The sequence below is a fragment of the Myxine glutinosa genome, chromosome 9 (assembly GCF_964187855.1).
Source record: "Myxine glutinosa chromosome 9, kmMyxGlut1.1, whole genome shotgun sequence".
In the NCBI taxonomy this organism is placed as follows: domain Eukaryota; kingdom Metazoa; phylum Chordata; class Myxini; order Myxiniformes; family Myxinidae; genus Myxine; species Myxine glutinosa.
Genome location: NC_136269.1, coordinates 140,466,355 through 140,486,195, shown reverse-complemented (window position 1 = coordinate 140,486,195; position 19,841 = coordinate 140,466,355). Strand labels below are relative to the sequence as shown.

Genomic DNA, 19,841 nt, shown 5'->3' with positions numbered 1-19,841 from the left:
ACCGTGCCCCCCAGGGCCGAGGTTGTGTGTGCGGTAGTGTGTGTTGTGGCAGCAAGTGCTCACCACATTGGCCAGCTGGGGCTGCTGCAGCTGTGTTCCTCGCAGGGGGGCCGAAGGATGGATGGTGGGTCGCACCCTTATGGACACTCATGGGCCATGTTGGCGTTTTGACTGCTCACCTTGTCCCGGTGACCCTTGCACGGTAGAGGTGCAGAGCTGTCGTGGCCATAGGTAGTTGTGTAGTGATGATCACCGTTGGATGCGGATCCACATACCTGCCAGTGTAGTGGGGACAAAAGAGAAATTTGGAAGGATTTGGTAGGCCCAATGTGAAATTTTGGGAATTGTAATGGTGGATGACACTCTTGAACCTGACCAACCTGCAACTACCTGCACATGAGGTGAGTGTTTTGAGGAGTACTGTCCCAGGCTTCAGGACTTGCTTTGGAAATTGGGGACATGTAAATTGGAGTTGGGAGGCGGGTGAGAGTGATGACATGGCCGGTGAGGGGATGGAATGGGAGCCACAGTGTCTTGTGGGTGGCGTATGTTTTTGTATTGTGGTTAGGTGTTTTGATGTGGTCGTGAGAGTGGAACCTGGAGAGTGAGTGATGATTATTGGAGATAATGAGGGGCGATACTTGTGCTTTTGGAAATGTGCTTTTGGAAATGTGTGATGGTTTAAATGTGAACTGGGGGATTCCACATGTGGCAGGCCATGGCAAGCCTTGTAACACCTTTTACACCAAGAATTGTACTGAATTGTGCTGAGTTGTGTGGAGAATTGAATGGCAGCGGGGGGAGGAAGTGTGTTTTGGGGTCTTGTGGGTGGGGAAGGTGTGTGTGTCCGCAGGTACAGAGCAAGCTCTGAGGAGCGATGCCTGCGGACCCCCCTCTGCGGCAATTACCCCTGGCAGCCGGTGGTAACTGGAAATTGGAGCTCGTCGGTGGAGGGTCTGGTTGGGCGCCGCGGGGTGAGGAAGTCCCCCGGTGACCCGTGTTGCTGCGCGAAAGCAGGAGGCAAAGGAGCCTGGTGTGTGTGGAGACCCTCACCGGCGAGGTAACGGCGGAAAGGGGCTGTTGGGCTGTCACGGGGCCAAGAGGTAAAGGGGGGGGGGGGGCAATGAACTTGTAAGTCGGTTGACTTGTTTTTGGGACTGCGGGCACCACAGCCTGATGCGCCCCCACCATCTTTTTGTGCGGTACCTCCCCGCTGCCTAGTTGAGGAATGCACACACACGTGAATGACATCAATGCCATGGTCCTGCAGGGGGTGTATTGAAATAGGTGCTTTGTTGATTTTTGAAATGCCTTGATGACCTATGGAATGAGAATGAGTGGTTAAGGGGTCTGTGTTGCATGAATGTGGGCGAAATCCACCGAGCCGTGTCACTCACCTGTAACATCTGGACAGGGCCCGTGGAAATTTAGGGGGGGATGCATTGGGGATGGCCCCGCAGGTAAGGTTGAGTCTTGTGGCATCCACCGGGGGACGCGGTCTGTAGACCGGGGTATGTACAAAGGTTAGAGTTTTGAGTTTGGAAAGATGGTTAAGTTTTGTGGTTAAGTTAGTGTTGTGTGTTGGTTGTTTCCTCCCTCCACAGGAACAACGAAGAAAATGTACATACTTGCATGATGGTTAAGGGGTTCAGCATGTTAAGGAAGTGTAGGTAGGTAGTCCGACTCACTTCCCACAGCCCTTCCTGATTTAATTCATAGGTTAATTAAGTGTGTGACAGTAAGTGTTAAGGCTGGAATGGTAGCGCCTGCGGTGAACCTTGCAGGAGCTACGGTTCCAGGGGGGGGGCTGTGTTATGAATTTGGTAGAGTAACATCTAGAGCTAGGTAGATCTGAATAGGTAGGTATTCGGCTGTCGTGACAGGGACTCTACATGTAATAAGTTATTGATGTTTAGGCGTTTGTCGGGGTAAGATGTATGATTGTGGATCTACCTGGAGGTCCGAGTGTTAAATAGTGAGGGATTAAAGGTAACGCCCCTGTGAGTCTCACCTGGTAGTCAAACCTTTGTCCATTATGGCACTGCAAACCACATAAACATTAGTTAGGTCCTTAGCGCAACATTAAATAATTCCCTTTCCCTGACATTGACTTCGTAATAAATGGACAGGAAACCAGGCCAAAAACACCGCCACGGTTGGCCGCCGCCGTTCGCACCTCCAAGGCCTACAAACCTCGCCTGGCACGTGTTGTAGCACAGGGACCGCGGAGGTCGGTGAGCGAGAGTGGAGCATGCCGCAGAGGGCGTGGCCGGGGCGAGCCGGCGAGTTGGGAGGCTATGATTGGCTGAGGAGTGCGCCAATGTGACGTCATCGGCCACCAATATATGCGACGGTCGGACGCCATTTCAGGACACACACGGGGACACACGTCGATGAGCGATCAAGTCGGCAGTTGGTGGAGAGTTCGCAGTCGGCAGTTGGCACACCGAGCACGCCGAGCACACCGGGCACACCGAGGACACCGAGCACACAGAGCACGCGGCAGTTCGCAGCAGTTCGTTGCAGTTCGAGAGAGTCGAGTCGAGTGGCTATCAAAGGAGTCCTTCCTGTCCCTGGTCAAGTGGAGTTTGTGCCCGCGTTGGAGGTCGTCGACGCATGGTGCTTTTTGGTGCGTGGTGCTCGGCCTTGTGGGACTTGGAGCGAGGGACCTCGTGGTGTGCGATCGGGCCGAAAGGAGCGGTGTTGGACGGCCGCCACAAAGACGACGAAAGACAGATAAGCCGCATCCGCGTACTTTTTGAACGACGTGACGTGTTATTTTCGTATTCATCTCCCTCGTTTTGTGTTTGCTGTCAGTCGTGTGGGGACGTCCCGATCTAGGATATTAGATTTACCGGCGCGGGCTTTTTCACTGGCTTTACTTTTACATAATAAATCCTTATATTATTTTCTGTATATATTTGAACGCAGTTTCCTGGGTGTTTGATTTTAATAGGTAAGGTTGCGGAGCCTTCGCTGTGTCCCGCCATTCCGCGCGTTTGTGTTGAGTTTGAATCCGCCATTGAGTTTTCGCCTCGGGAGTTAAAGTCTCGCAAATCGGCCATCCGTAACTGTGGTGTTAATCACAGTTGCGTAACAAGATATATATATATATATATATATATATATATATATATATATATATATATATATATATATATATATATATATATATATATATATATTGTTACGGATCCTGAGGACGGCACTCTCGTTAACAAGACAAGGGGATTAACCCCCCCATGCTAAGCTGGCCGTCCGACCGGTCCTGGGGGTATGACGTCACGCCCGGTCAGCGCTGAATAGGGTAGTAGGCCAATTCTTCCTATGACCTAAGTACCAGCGCCTTCCGGTACGCGAGGAAATACTCCCGCTCGGGCCGCAGCGTAATAGATGGATTGCGCCGAGCAAAGCAAGCTGCGACGCGGGCCGTTAACAAAGGACTAAACCCGATTATAGGCGGTCCTGCCGAAATCGCGCCACAGGTACTCAATAGGGAAAACACGAAGACGATCGGACGAGAAAGAAACCAAAGTAAGAGGAGATACAGGTATTTATTAATTAACTATACAAAACCAAAGAAAGAGAAGGAACGCAAGCAATATACAGAAGAAGAAGAAGACAGCGCAAATCCTTAAACAGTCTTACTTACACCCAGGACAATACAAACAGCACAAACTCACATACACAAATGGGAATTTAAAGCAGGAATGGCTGGAGGAGATGGTTCAGGTATGGCGTCCAGGTAGCTCGTTCTCCAGTCCCCAACTCGCACCGCGAAGCAGATGAACTAAACGGCAGGAGCTCTCCGCGTGTCGTTTGGCGTGTGCGGGACTATCACAGGGCAACGGTAGGTCGGCTTCTGCGGTTACCCTCGTGGCTCAGCCGCGTACGTAATAAGCGAAGTTCAATTAACCGCGAACAATGCGCTCTTCAGTCGCTCAATGCGTTCTCTCAATACCGTTCGCTCGCGATGCGTGATCCCCTTCTCATCTCAAGTGAACTCGCCGAGTGCCTCTCCAAGATCGCCTCTCCCCACTCATCTGCGTAAGCAGTCCCTCACTCATCTCCAGCCTCTCCTCACTCATCTGCGTAAGCAGTCCCTCACTCATCTGCCTAAGCAGCCTTCGCAGTCCCTTTTATTGGCCTTGGCCGTATCAAGCCGCCGGCCCCGCTGACACGCCTAACGGTGGGCTCACCTCAGCGATGGTTGGTTGGCAAGGGCTCTCTGACTCCACCTTTGATGACGAGGTGGTGCCACGCCCGTGATTTGGCGGCTCCTCCCCTCTTCTTCTCCGAGACAGAGCACATGGCCAATGGCGTCTTGCGGGATAGAAAACCACTCGCACCGCTGGGAAGGAAAACGAAAGGGGGCCTATCTTATTTGATTGATGCAACGTAGAGTCAACTATTGGAAACACAGCCTTACCTGGAACACATAATAATGACATAACTATAGAGAGGTCCTAAAGTGTCCTACGTGTTGTACATGGACTAACTAAGGTGCAATCTTTAATTAACAGCCAATTAAGGGGACATGTACACAGGGGTCATTTATAAGGGAATTTACTACTAAATTTACATGTGAAGGTTCTAAAAACCGTAACAATATATATATAATGTTTTTTTTTTTAACGGTTTTTAGAACCTTCACATGTAAATTTAGTAGTAAATTCCATTATAAATGACCCCTGTGTACATGTCCCCTTAATTGGCTGTTCCGTTGAACTTGGGGCCGACTCAGAAGAAGACCTTTGTTGGTCGAAAGCTTGTCAAATTAAAGATCGACGTCCTGAAGCTCCGTCCGCGTCTGATTTAATCTCCCGATTATTTATTCAATGCAAATGAGACGCCCTGCTTGTACTGTGGAGTTTCTACTATTTCTCACAGTTATATATATATATATACAGACTTGGCATTTAATATGGAATATATTTTTTTTCTTGACTTGGGTTTACTTTCTTAACTCAGTATATCAATCTGGTGAGTTTCTTTTACACTTTGGTGATTTATTTGTTAAAAGAACCATGTCACTGATTGTCTGTCGCAGCAAGAAGTCAACAACAGGATTATATCACAGGTGGCATGGCAAAATGTACGGACAGGTGCATTTGATGATTGGCTTCACAGTCGGGTATACAAGGGTTGTTGCGTTCTGTATTAGTGGAAAACAAGTGCTGCACGTCTCCAAAAGTTATTGCCGCTTCCTCTGGAGATGGTCCGTCAACTCGACAATGCTGTTTGTCATGGAGTGGTGGCTTTACGAAATTACGGCATGAAACAGCGTGCTATTGCTCGGCAGTATGGCATCACTCAAGGTCAGGTGTCAAAGATCCTGAAACGAAATGCTCAGAGGGGTGTCCCTACTCCAATACCGAGGCTAGGACGTCCCCACAGAACCACAAGGAGGGATGATCGCCAGCTGCACCGGTTAGTCCACAATGGCCGTACCAAGTCAGCTAATCGGCTTAGGGCTGAGTGGCAGCAACTGACAAATGTGCCTGTATCCAGAAGGCGAGTCAACCAACGACTGGTTCAAGCAGGCTATTGTGCCAGGCGTCCCCTGAGAAAGCCACGCCTGACAAGACAACACCGCCAGCGCCGATTGCAGTGGGCCAGAGAGCACCGTCAATGGCAGCCAGGACACTGGAATCACGTGATCTTCAGTGGTGAGTCTAGATTTCTGGTCTATCGTCAAGATGGCCGCTTCCGAGTGCGCAGACAAGTGCATGAAGCCTACAACAAAGATTGTATAGTGCCAAGAGTCCAAGCTGGAGGTGGTGGGGTGACCGTTTGGGCTGCTTTTCATGCAGGGGGCAAAACTGACCTGGTTGTTCTGAATGGAAACCTGAACCAGTTCAAGTACAGGGCCATTCTGGAAGAAACATTGCTTCCATTTGCTCATGCAGCCTTTCGAGGAAACTTTGTCTTCCAAGATGACAATGCACGGCCTCATCGTGCTCGCATGATCCAACACTTTCTTGCTGACCATGGTGTAGAGCATATTGAGTGGCCTGCCATGTCCCCGGATATGAATCTGATAGAGAACTTGTGGGCAGAATTAACGCGTCAAATCGACCACTTGGACCAGCAGCCGACCTCTGTGCGTGAATTGCCGCAGGCTATTGTCACTGCATGGCAAGCGATTCCTGTCCAAACCTTGGCAAATCTCGTGAACAGCATGCCTCAACATGTACGTGCTCTCCTGAATGCTCGTGGGGGTTACACGAAGTACTGAACTGTAATTATCCAAACTGCCATGAAGTACTGATCTGTAATTTTACTGTCCATAATCCCAGTCGTAATTTAACTTTTGTTTTTGTTTAAAAAAATGTTTGGCTAATGTGCAAAATAAAGAGGTACTTCTGGAAAACGTACAGAAGTTTAACACAGTACTGTCCATGAATTGAGTTCGATATCAGTTTACATCACTTTCAACGATCAATTTATTTGTTTCGAAATGTCAAATGTGGTTTTTGTTTCATTTAAAGGTCACATTAACAAAATCTAGAATAATTTCAACATAATTCCAATGAACTTTTGGTTCTAAGACATCTTGAAAAGTAAGTTCACCCCCACAAAAAAAATATTCCATATTAAATGCCAAGTCTGTGTGTGTATATATATATATATATATATATATATATATATATATATATATATATATATATATATATATATATATATATATATATATATATACATACATATACCGATGTATCAATCCATATACATGCCTAGTAAATGCATATTGGAGTGGGATTTAATCCGCATACATATATACATATATATATATACCGATGTGCCTATCCATATACAGTCAAGTGAAAAAGTAAGTACACCCCATGTAAAGTTTTGACTTTTTCAACATATTTCAACATACAGCTATTTTTTTATTTTTTTATTTTTTTTGTATACTGAATCGAGGCTCGTGAAAGAGCTAACATTTACTTCACAAACAAATCAACCAGACAAACAAAATATATAAAAAGAGGGAACGGAAAACAAGATGGGGAGAGAAGGGGAAGCACACAAACACAACATTTGAGAGCAGGGAGATGTGTGGAAGGGAGAGGGCTTGGGGGGAGGAGGCGTGGGAGGGAGAAGTATAAAACACAAGGACACCAAGGACTTCCAGGACAGAAGTTGGTATTTCAAAAAAGTGGAATTGGGGTGAAATTAGCGGGGGTAGAAAAGATCAAGGTTTTGGATGGGGGAAGATAAGAGATGGTGGTGAACAGCTGTTTTAAAGACCTGGAGTGTGGAGTGGGATTGAAGAGAGTGAGGGAGTTTGTTCCAGAGGTGGGAGAAAAGAGGCATGAAGGAGTGAAGGTGAGCAGAGAGTCTTGATTTTGGCAGTTTGACCATAAGAGGGTTGCAGGCAGATCTTGTGCGACCTGTAGGAATATTTGCGGGACAGAGCCCAGAGAGAGCTGGGGGGGCAAGGCCAGAGAGAGTCGGTAGAAGACGGAAAGACCACCAACCTGCCTGCGGTGAGTGAGTGAGAGGCCCTTGGATCTTCATTTCAACAATATTGATAGATAAAGGTGATATAATATAACAAATATCATGAGACATTTACATTTTGTAGTCCATTGTATAATTTAAGTAAACATAAATGCAAATTTCACATGTGGAAAAAGTATGTTCACCCTTGGCTCTAATAGGTGGTATTGCCCCCTTTGGCAGAAACAACCTCAAGTAGGCGTTTCTTATGACTGTACCAGTCTCTAACATCGACTGGGAGAAATTTCTGCTCACTCCTCCATGCAGAATTCTTCCAGCTGTGCGATGTTTGAGGGGTTTCTTGCATGCACAGCTCGTTTCAAATCCCCCCACAACATCTCGATGGGATTTAGATCCAGGCTTTGACTTGGCCATTCCAGAACCCTCCATTTCTTTGTTTTCAGCCATTCCTTGGTGGATTTACTGGTATGTTTAGGGTCATTGTCATGTTGCAAGGTCCACCTTCGGTTGAGCTTCAACTTTCCGACAGATGGCCTCACATTATCCTCAAGCACCCTCTGGTACAATGAAGAATTCATAGTGGATTCTATGATGGTGAGCTGCCCAGGCCCTGATGCAGTAAAGCTGCCTCAAACCATATAGTCCGTGGGCTGAGTAGGGTTTACATGCACCCCCCCCCCCCCCCCCACAACTTAACTTCCCGGGTATGTCCATGTACCCCCCACCCTAGGGGTTAGGAAAAACCATGTTAACAGAAAAAAAACTCATTCCCAAGGTACCTCCCACGCATATTTTGATGTTACCCCCCCTGTGTCAGTGATTTCCGAAAATTAGGGGTAGGCGAAATTCAAATGGCCATAATTTTTTACCTAGTCATCCTATGGTTGCATATGACCCCTCAAAATGTTTGTCCTGGGACACTCTTTACAATGATATGTGTTATATGCAAATGAGGTCACTAATGAGGTCACCAGAGGTCAAACTATGAGGGAATGAGTTTTTTTTCAGTTCACATGGTTTTTCCTAACCCCTAGGGTGGGGGGTACATGGACATACCCGGGAGGTTAAGTTGTGGGGGGGGGTGCATGTAAACCCTACTCAGCCCACGGACTAATAATATTTCCACCACCATGCTTTACAGTTGGCATCAGGGTTTTGTGGTCAAATGCTGTCTTTGGTTTTCGTCAAACATGTCTTCTGGTACTGTGGCCAAATAGCTCTACCTTTGACTCATCTGTCCAGAGCACATTGTTCCAGAAGTGCTGGTCTTTGCCACGGTGTTCAATGGCAAACTTTAGTCTTGCCCTGATGTTCTTTCTGGACAGCAAAGGTTTCCTCCTGGCACACCTCCCACGTAGATCAAATTTGTGCAGCCTCTTTCTAATGGTAGACTTGTGCACTTTGACATCAACAGTGGCAAGAGCTACCTGTAGGTCCCATGATGACATTCTGGGGTTCTTAGAGACTTCTTTCAGCATCTTGCGGTCTGCTCTCGGGCTGAACTTGCTGGGGCAGACTGGCCTGAACAAGTTGGCAGTTGTTTGGAATCTTCTCCACTTGTAGATGATCTTCCGGACAGTCGAATGATTGATTTCCAATTGTTTGGAGATCTTTTTAAATCCCTTGCCAGACTCGTAGGCATCTCTCACCTTCTTTCTGAAGGCCCCAGAGAGCTCTTTTGATCTAGGCATGGTGATGCCGCACACTTCAACAACAAAGAGCAAACCAAACTAAATGTCTGAGGTTTAAATAAGACAGGTTCCTCCAAGATCCTCTCTAACAATGTTTTAATCATTTGCACCTGAGCTGGTGCACCTGATTCTAATTTTAGGTATTTGAAGTAGTGATAAAAGTAGGGGTGTACTTACTTTTTCCACATGCGAAAATTGCATTTATGTTCATTTAAATTATACAATGGACTACAAAATGTAAATGTTTCATCATATTTGTTATGTTATATCACCTTTATCCATCAATATTGTTGAAATGAAGATCAAATAGCTGTATGTTGAAATATGTTGAAAAAGTCAAAACTTTACATGGGGTGTACTTACTTTTTCACGTGACTGTACATGCCGAGTAAATGCATATTGGAGTGGGATTGAATTCATTTGGCCTGTTTGTTGTATCATTAATGATGTGCCACTGATGCAGCACCCCAATAGATTTCGACAGGAATTTGGAATTTGTCCAAGGTCCCTGCAGGTTATTACACTCATGGTCAACAGTAAGTACTCGGATATCTTGCCTTAACACCTCCGGCCTTTTGGTCACATTCTGGTTATTAATTATTCACATTAAAATTAACAAAAGCAAACTTTAGGGTTGTTCCGATATCATTCCCACCCCATGCACCAAGCTGAACCCTTTGCTCCTGATGCAGGGAACACCGGTTAAAATCCCATGCCCTATTGCCGTGTATGTACATGTCCATGGTCTACTAATGTCTTTGTAATTACTTTAAAAGTAAACCAATGTCTTGTCCCTGTATGTGATCTCTGTTCAAACTCCTCCATAGGCTTTGGTTGCTGTAATAATCTAGAACGGTACCCGGTAGATTGCATACCTCCGCCAGGATGAACAGTTCAAGTTTTGTATCCCAATGATAGGCCGGATCTGGATTCGGACCTGAACCAAAATCACCGAACCAACTCATCCACCAAGTTTTGTCATAATCCGTCCACAAAATTTTGAGATATCATGTTCACAGACAAACAGGGACAAAAACATAACCTCCATCGACCACCGGTGGTTGAGGTAATAAGACTTATTTGAATAATTTACAATGTGCTAATTTATTTATCTAAAATGAAACAAATTGGTTTGAGATGCTTTGCCTTCAAACAGTGTTTATTTTAGCTCTGACAAGGCACAAACAGTTATACAATGTTCCTACTCAATTTGATCAAACACATGACAAAAACATGGGACAATGCGAGTTAATGTGTAAATTTCATGTTATTATATACTTCTCCATAAGTAGTACATTCCTCCCTCCAATAACTGGTCTGTTTGACTCCCAAAACATGGTGCACAGGTTCCTGCACGACCAAGATACTCGTTCGACCTTGGACGACCTATTAGACTGAATGTAACCTGTGGTCTCTCGATAAGACTCGCAGTCAATGCATCACGATGTCGGACATACCAAATCTCACCTTTCCACTTGTCTCGGACAAGGGAAGCTTGTTCAATTCCCATCCCCAAAGACTTGGTGGCAGCTTACATAAATCGGCCATCACTGTGTACACCACCTCAGTTCCTTCAATCACCGAGGACAGATCCACAATGGACACTGAAGACAAAGCTGAGTACATTCAGTGCCCTCCATAAGTATTGGAAACAGCGAAGGCAAATTTGTTATTAATGCTATTGATATATACTGAAGAAATTCGGATTTGAGATCAAAAGATGAATATGAAGCAAGAATACAGAAGGCGAGCTTTTATTTCTTGGTATTTCTATGTACAGTGCATTCATAAAGTATTCAGACCCCTTCACTTTTTTCAAATTTTGTTATGTTGCAGCTTTTGAAATCGTTTAAATTCATTTTTTTCCCTCATCAATCTACACTCAATACCCCATAAACAAAGAGAAAACAGGATTTTAGAAAGTTTTGCAAATTTATTTAAAATAAAAAACTGAAATATCACATTGACATAAGTATTCATACCCTTTGCTATGACACTTGAAATTTAGCTCAGGTGCCTCCCATTTCTCTTGATCATCTTTGAGATGTTTCTACACCTTGATTGGAGTCCACCTGTGGTAAATTCAATTGATTGGACATGATTTGGAAAGGCACACACCTGTCTATATAAGGTCTCACAGCTGACAATGCATATCAGAGCAAAAACCAAGCCACGAGGTCGAAGGAACTGCCTGCAGAGCTCAGAGACAGGATTGTGTCGAGGCACAGATCTGGGGAAGCCTACAAAAAATTTTCTGCTGCATTGAAGGTTCCCAAGAGCACAGTGGCCTCCATAACTCTTAAATGGAAGAAGTTTGGAACAACCAGGACTCTTCCTAGAGCTGGCCGCCCGGCCAAACTGAGCAATCTGGGGAGAAGGGCCTTGGTAAGAGAGGTGACCAATAACCCGTTGGTCACTCTGGCTGAGCTCCAGAGATCCTGTGTGGAGATGGGAGAAACTTCCAGAAGGACAACCATCACTGCAACACTCCACCGATCTGGGCTTTATCGCAGAGTGGCCAGACGGAAGCCAAACAGTTCAATCTTGGTTTCATTAGACCACAGAATCTTGTGTTCTCACAGTCTGAGAGTCCTTTAGGTGCTTTTTTTAAAACTCCAAGCGGGTTTTCATGTGTCTTTCACTGAGGAGAGGCTTCAAGACCTGGAGTGGGGAGTGCGATTGAATAGAGTGAAGAAGTTTGTTCCAGAGGCAGGAGAAAAGAGGAATGAAAGAGTGAAAGTGAATAGAGAGTCTTGATTTTGGTAGTTTCACCAGAAGAGGGTTACTGGCAGATCTTGTGCGACCTGTAGGAATATTTCGGGGACAGAGCACAGAGAGAGCTGGGGGAGCAAGGCTGGAGAGGAGTCGGTAGAAGACAGAAAGACCACCAACCTGCCTGCGGTGAGTGAATGAAAGGCCCTCGGAGTTCGCTTCATTGCGGGAGATTCCAACGATTCTGAAAAGTTTGGTTTCAACAGCGTGAAGCCGAGCTAGGTGTGAGGCAGGAGCACTGGCCCAGAGGGGAGAGCAGTATTCCATATTCCAAAGCTTGAGTGACAGAACATCTTGGAGAGGATTGTTGAGAAAGTAGATGGGATGGTTTTCCAGTCGGTCTTTACGGAGAGATAAAGTGAGAATGTGAGATTTGTCAGGATTGAAAGACATGTTCCAGTTGTTTGACCAGTCTGTGATATTGTCCAGGTCTGTAGAGAGTAAAGAGGGTGCTGCCTGCCGATCTAAGGGTTGAGATATGGAGCGGCAGAGAGTGGAGTCATCAGCAAAGAGAAAAGGGAGGATTTTCCAGAGAGTCAGAGAGATCATTGATGAAGACCAAAAAAAGCACAGGGCCCAGAACACTGCCTTGGGGAACTCCAGCCTGAACAGGAAGAGGAGATTAGAGAAACCCATTCAGGGCCACACGTTGACCACGACCAGAGGACGTCCGCAAGCCATGCATGGAGATTTCCATGGATACCATATGAGGAGAGTTTGGTGAGCAGAGCGGGGTGCCAGACTGTATCGAAGGCACGTGATATGTCAAGGGAGACAGCTCTGATTTCCTGTTTGGCATTGAGGACCTCCATCCATTGTTGAGAAGGCAGAAGCAGCATGTCCAGAGTAGAGTGACCTGGTCTGAATCCAAATTGATGATCAGAGATCAAGCCGTTGGAGAAGAGGAAGGATTTGATATCCAAAGCAATGATTGTTTCCATGACATTGCTGATTATTGGGAGCAAGCTGATTGGTCTGTCGTTGCAAGGATCTGTTTTTGCACCTTTTTGTGTAAAGTGGTAATGTTTGCTGATTTCCAAGATGATGGCAGATGACCTTGAGCCAAAGAAAGGGTGAAGAGAACAGAGAGAGGGTGAGATAGAGCGGCAGAGCAGGATTTTAGGACCCGTGGGCTGATGCCGTCTGGTCCAGTTGCAGAATCTCCGACTTTGACCTCGACTCTGATAGTTGATAAGAACGAGCCAATTAGATTTTGGTTCAGGTCCGGATGCAGATCCGGCCGATCATTGGATACAAAACGTAAACCCCTCAGCCTGGTGGAGGTGTGCGCTCTACCGAGTGCCTGCTGTTCCAGTTTCGACTTGCATGAATGACCTTTCCATCTCCTTGCATATAACCACTCACAATACTTTGCTGATGACCTCAATTTGTGGCCTAGTTTTCTCATCCTCATAACATACCGGCTGCAAGAGAATCTTTCCTTTCCCGGTCTACTGCATGGATTTAGACTTCATCTCACCATTTCACCTGAAGGATCACGGTCGAATCCCATAATCACCTTCTATTGCCCCATACAGAGGTCTTCCCTGGAGTTCCTCAAATCGCAATCCTCACAAATATTTCCACATTGATGAAATTCCATGCTTTCCATTTTAAACACAGCACATCTCCTTATAAAAACATCTATGGTGCATATTAAATATCTCGTATTAAACAAACAGCTGATTAATGGTGTACTCTTTGAATCTTCATCTGTTCACTCTTATGTTTATAGTCAGGAAGTACACCCCTTAACAATCCCCCACACAGCTTCAGCACAAGTATAAACATGCTATCCGGTGTGCCAAGAAGGTCAGTACTAACTCGTACGTCTGCACGTACGTTTCACCAACAGCAGTGAACTTCTGTGGTTCGTACAAGTATCCAAATCTTATATTTGGTTCCATGAGCTTTATTCCTCTTTATTTCCATTCAAATTCGCTCTTTTTGTAGATGGACAGGATGGCTCATAAATAGCAACATCGCCTCTGTGCTGCAACATTTGATTCCCAACCCGACGATAAACTGCTTCGCACCATTGTCTTACAAAATGAATCCAGTACGTTGGATAGATTGTACTTTTCAAAATAAGTGGGTCAACATGTGCTGGACAAACAAACAACAACAGGCATTTTGAGGCCATTTTCCCTACTAGAGCGGGGGTTAGCCCCATAACAATCTTCTCCATTTTGCCATATTTTCTGCATCTCTCCTTGTTAACCCCCTTGCCCGCATTTCTTCTTCCACCATCTTTAGCCAAGTCTTTCTCGGTCTTCCCCGTCCTCTACTTCCTTCTACATTGATTTCCATCACTATTCTCAACCAGTCACTGTCATCCTTCCTCAACACATGACCAAACCATCTCAACCTGTTCCTCTTCACAGCATCCATCACAGGCTCTATTCCCATCATCTTTCGCAATTCATCATTTGTCTTCCTCTCTCTCAATGATACTCCGCACATCCACCGAACTATTCGCATTTCCACCCTTTCCAGCCTTTGTTGCTGCTTTACGTTCATTACCCATGTCTCGCTCCCATAAATCATAACACTTCTCACACATGCAGCATACACCTTTCCCTTCAGCTTATCAAACCAACTTATCCAAATGTGCTGGACAATGGGCAAATTCCAAAATCCTCTCCTGACCTGCACTGCTTCAGTGGTTCAGACATGACGACACTCGTCAAGTCAACCAAGTGCAAGGTGCCACATACACATGATCTATTCACCTCATCTGTCTCCGCTATTGTGTTTTCATTAATCATTGTAGAGGCTGAGCTATATTTAAATAAATAATTGACTGTCTTATTGGTATTTCGACAAAGGTTTTGATTGGATGAACTTTAAGATCACAAAAAGTAGGAATGCTTTGACATTAACCTGTACCATTGTGCCGGTCTCCTGGTCCACTCCGTACAGGGCGAATGCTCCCAAAAGTGTTACAATATCTTTGTGGTGGAGACGGTCTGTGTGGCCTGGTTCTCCTTCGAGTTTCTACTGCGGCTCATCCAAGCAAGAAGCAAATGGCAATTTGTTCGTGATCCCCTCAATGCCATCGATGTCGCAGCAATCCTGCCCTTCTATGTGACGCTCATCGTGAATGCTGTGCCAGAGGAGACCGACAGTGGCAGACCAATAGGAGGTGGCGGCAGCAGTTACCTTGAGAAGGTGGGCCTTCTGCTGCGTGTAATGCGTGCCCTTCGCATTCTGTATGTGATGCGCCTCGCTCGCCACTCGCTAGGCCTACAAACTCTGGGACTTACCATCCGTCGATGCACCCGTGAGCTTGGTCTTCTACTGCTTTTCATGTGCGTGGCAATGGCACTCTTTGCACCGCTTGTTTTCCTCGCAGAAACCGAGCTTTCGGGTGGAAGTGGATATGTAGATGAAGGACACGGGTTGCACAAGGAGGCCGAGCAAAGCAACATCCACGACTTCAGCAGCATTCCAACCTGCTATTGGTGGGCCATCATCTCCATGACTACAGTAGGCTACGGTGACATGGTGCCACGAAGCATAGCCGGACAGGTGGTTGCCCTAAGCAGCATTTTGAGTGGCATTTTACTGATGGCGTTCCCCGTAACGTCTATTTTCCATACGTTTTCCCGAGTGTACATTGAACTTCGGGAAGGACAGCTTCGTAGAAACCTGCAGGAGCTCACTCATCCTCCACCTGTTCCTTTTGTTCCAGGACCGTTCAAGGGCACAGTTAGTGACAGCTCGCGGGACTCTGACTCTTTCGACGCGCACACGAGCCTCATCCCACCAAGCTATGGTGAAAACCGACTTTGACGCGATTTGGCGCAGCGCTCCTTCCCGCTTTCTTCCACAAGGCTATAATGTTGTGATCAGTCATACGTCATATGGACCATCATAATCAATGCAGAGGCCGGAGGGTGTATCAAGAAGACGAAACAAAATTGCAAAGTGATGGGATGTTGCTGGTGCTTTAGATGTTGGATGTCATTATTGAGGAACAAGAGAAGGGGTGTGGGAAGGGTGAGGGGTGAGGGAGAGGTGAGGAGGGGGGGGGGGGGGGGGGAGGAAATGACAGGTGCATATTACTGACCTGAATCCTGGGTTATGGTCAATAAACTCATTGAAAAGCACATGTTCAGCTGAAGCTCGGTCGCTGTTCAAAAACATCAGTTCTTGGATATTGCTGGGGACAGAAACACAGCACAGCCTCATTCAGTACAATGTGCGAAGGTGATGCAGCGAATGCGATATAGTACGAGTATTGCGTCCATCTCTCAAATACAGCAACTGGAAAACATCACGCTGCCAACAGAACGGCGCTGCTCAGCAGATCGATTTCACTAATCGGAGCGAAGATGCAGCGTCTTCCGAGCCGTGCTCACCATTGCACCTGAGAGCAAAGAAAAGCACACAAGTGATTGCCTGGTATGCCTCGTCAGCCAGAATTATTTTGCTACGTTGTAGAAGAAAATAAATGACTGCTTTTTCCAAATGAAAGACATCTTTGAAGATCCTTTCTTTTGAAAATAAGGATATTTATTTGTGAGACCTTGCGGTTAAACCAGGTGCGTTTTCTCCTTCCAGGTAAGAGGGTCTTCAATGAGCCGATGACCATCATACATCGAGCCGAGAGCTGACTCGATTGCAAACTTTATTCGTAAATATTCACACGAATGTTCAACATGACATTTGAGAAGTTGAAACAAATCATGTCGTCGGTGAAGAAAAATCACACACTCAAACGTAACTATGTGTTATGGGAAAGACTCGTTTTAACGAAACGTAAAAAATAAAACCACAAAATAATACAATATATTTCAGCAGATACATCCACTGGACAAATGTAATCCAGTCAAAATATTTATTCATCAATTATGAAAAACCCTCCTTGGTCTGTGCAACTTTGTTAAATAAAGATTATTCCATCAGTCAAAAGGAGCAAAACACATCCGAAAAAGGATTCACAATACTGTCATAAATGTACACCGAGTTGTGTAAATAGGTACAACCCAGAATTCCCCCAATTCCTCCCCCTACGCCTCTCCCCGTCCCCCATCCATCCTCTCCCACCCCCATAGCCAATGCATTTACTTATGATGAGCCTCATTCCTCCGGATCTTCATCACATCCCACCGAGACCCCCATGGATGTGATGCATCTCGAGCACATCATTCCTACTTCTGTTGCTTTCACATGCCATTCCTTACTTCCATTGCTATTACACATCCTCCATTACTTCTGATGCTTTCACACACCATTCTTTACTTCCTGTGCTATTACACGTCCTCCATTACTTCCATTGCTATTACACATCCTCCATTACTTCTGGTGCTTTCACATGCCATTCCTTACTTTCAGTGCTTTTACGCACAACATTCCTTACTTTCAGTGCTTTTATGCATCCTCCCAATTACCTTAGGTGTGTTTACACATCCTTCTTTCCTCCAGTACTTTATACACCTTCCCTAACTTCTGGTGCTTTTACACATCCTTCCTTCCTCCGGTGCTTTTACACATCCTTCCTTCCTCCGGTGCTTTTACACATCCTTCATCATGAGTTCTCCCATCACACAATCACCACCATTCACTGTTAGCCATCGTTTCAATCTGGATGGATCCATTTCCATGATCTACAATCCGAATAGTGATCACACCATCAACACCCCATCCATTTTCATTACGCATCACAATACCCAAACCTCCAAATGCTCCTTCTCATTTTATATGAGGTAAAAGGCACAGAGGAATCAACCACACCACCACTCCCTACCAATTAAATTGCACTTTTTCTGCTAGACTTGTACACCGTAACACAACCTTGTAAAAACAGTTCATGTTCATATTAAATAAGTAGTATTAAATAATAAAACACAGTAACAAAGTACCACTAGTTGTACCAAGTTAAAGGAATTTGATCCTGTAGATCCATCCTCATTGTTCAGGTCTAATCCAGCCCCCACCCCCTTCCATACGAAATGTCCACCAATATCATTGGTACTCCAAAATAAGGGGGGAAGGAGGGGGGGTGGGTTTAAAATATTGCCACCCAATTATAGTTCATTGAACCCGTTTGTCATTTCTTGGTAATTCTGCTGGGATTTTAATGTTCTTCATTACCGTGGCACCACTTACGTCATCAAGGGGTTTCAGAAACAAGGGTCAGTGTGATCTTCATGGAGGCCTGTTACTTGCTGGTGTTATGTGAGACGGACTCAAATATATTTGAGTGGATTATGCCAATGAGCCAATGCTTGTGAGGGGTAGTGAAGGGTTGTGCCAAGCAAGGGGTTTAATTCAAAGTTAACCACCCAAAAGTCTCAAGATGACACACCCAGGATAAAGCCAATCCAAATCTTCCAAACTGGTGCTAAAGCATACCTCTTCATTGGGTTCAACAGAAAACATTTGCCTTGTTATTTTTTCCAAAAGGATTGGCATCACGTGATGACGCAACATCGCATGCCTTTTGGGTCGCTGATGAGATCCAACGAGTCCGCAGATCTGAACTGCGGTCGATATGGATCTCTCTCATCCGATGCGGCTGAACTTAGGCCACCGGGCTCCGGATCACTTGGAGAGCGAGACAAAGGTATGGTATCCTTGACCGGAGCAACCCGGCTCCTCACTGCAGAGACCGTGTTTTTAACGACGGCCTCCTCTGGCATGGGGACGAGTGGCCCATTTTCTTGAGACCCTCCAGCCACGCCTGGTGCAAGATTTTCAAAAAAGGGTCTTTGCCGTTTCATAGCCGCGGCACGCTGCTTCTTCAGCTGGCACAGAGTTTGCCTTGGGGCATCGTTCCTTCGACCGCCATTGCTATTGCTTAGATCATACGTCACTTCATGCGTATCGACCATGGTTGCTCGGTACACCCCGTCGCTCCCGCCAAATGTTCGGTGTCGCACGCCATCAAGTGAAAAACTTTTCCGGCCGCCTGCTGTTGAAACATATTCATCAGCGTCTCCGATTGGCACGGGATTAAGAGCAGGCGGTTGTGGGGCGGCGTGTTGCTTCCGTGACGGCTTCTGGCTGTTACCGTTACCCAGGACCACGTGGTTCGCAGCTGAACTTGTGATCTGCTGTGATGGTTGCTTGGTGTTCGTGTCAGACAACTCGTTGACATCCTGAAAAAGCAGTTGGAAAACCAACACTATCAGCATTGCTATTACATCTGCACCAATAATGACAAAGAAGACACGAGCTCCAAGAATGATAACTTAAGATAATAAAAAATATCCAACAAATCTAAGCTACTTAACATGATACAAGTAAACGAAAAAACATGTTTTAGGGCTACACGGTTTTTTTTCTTCTTTTTAAAAAGTTTTAAACCAATTTTGTTTTATTTTATTAAATTTTGATACATGAAAATGTACCAGAAAAGAGGACGTGGATCAAATTCCAGCTCTTTCGGAGGTATGGAACATAGAAAACGAACGGCTCACACAAAACATACAATAAAGGGAGCGGGAGACGAGATGGGGAGAGAGAGCGAAGCACACAGGTATAACAGCAGAGAACAGGGACAACGGAAGATCTGTGGGAGGGAGAGGGAAGCACACAGGTATAACAGCAGAGAACAGGGACAACGGAAGATCTGTGGGAGGGAGAGGGAAGCACACAGGTATAACAGCAGAGAACAGGGACAACGGAAGATCTGTGGGAGGGAGAGGGAAGCACACAAGTACAACAGCAGAGAACAGGGACAACGGAAGATCTGTGGGAGGGAGAGGGAAGCACACAGGTATAACAGCAGAGAACAGGGACATCGGAAGATCTGTGGGAGGGAGAGGGAAGCACACAAGTACAACAGCAGAGAACAGGGACAACGGAAGATCTGTGGGAGAGAGAGGGCTAGGGGGGAGGAGGCATGGGAAGGCGGGGGTTGGGGGAGGGATTAAATAAATGTGTGTAATAAAAAGATCAAAC

At 45.8% G+C, this 19,841-nt stretch overlaps 2 protein-coding genes and 1 long non-coding RNA gene across 8 annotated transcripts in view; 1 reads left to right on the top strand and 2 right to left on the bottom strand.

Annotated features, from left to right (window-relative positions):
* Positions 1–15,914, top strand: part of LOC137434836 (voltage-gated potassium channel regulatory subunit KCNG2-like) — a 34,776-nt gene extending 18,862 nt beyond the window's left edge. For both annotated transcript variants that reach the window (XM_078785016.1, XM_078785017.1), the window contains one exon: positions 14,853–15,914. In XM_078785016.1, coding sequence (XP_078641142.1) covers positions 14,853–15,725 — 873 coding nt within the window. In that variant the 3' untranslated portion in view covers positions 15,726–15,914. The remainder of the gene's footprint in view (positions 1–14,852) is intronic.
* The window catches only part of LOC137434838 (uncharacterized), a 30,723-nt gene extending 14,603 nt beyond the window's left edge, over positions 1–16,120 (bottom strand). The window contains exon 1 of the long non-coding RNA XR_010985951.2: positions 16,003–16,120. This is a non-coding gene — a long non-coding RNA (uncharacterized LOC137434838). The remainder of the gene's footprint in view (positions 1–16,002) is intronic.
* An 867-nt stretch (positions 16,121–16,987) lies between these two features.
* Positions 16,988–19,841, bottom strand: part of LOC137414080 (protein phosphatase 1 regulatory subunit 16A) — an 80,885-nt gene continuing 78,031 nt past the window's right edge. For 3 of the 5 annotated variants that reach the window (XM_068099556.2, XM_068099558.2, XM_078785015.1), the window contains one exon: positions 16,988–19,036. In XM_068099556.2, coding sequence (XP_067955657.2) covers positions 18,350–19,036 — 687 coding nt within the window. In that variant the 3' untranslated portion in view covers positions 16,988–18,349. The remainder of the gene's footprint in view (positions 19,037–19,841) is intronic. The other 2 variants (XR_010981818.2, XR_010981819.2) reach the window with 2 other exon arrangements.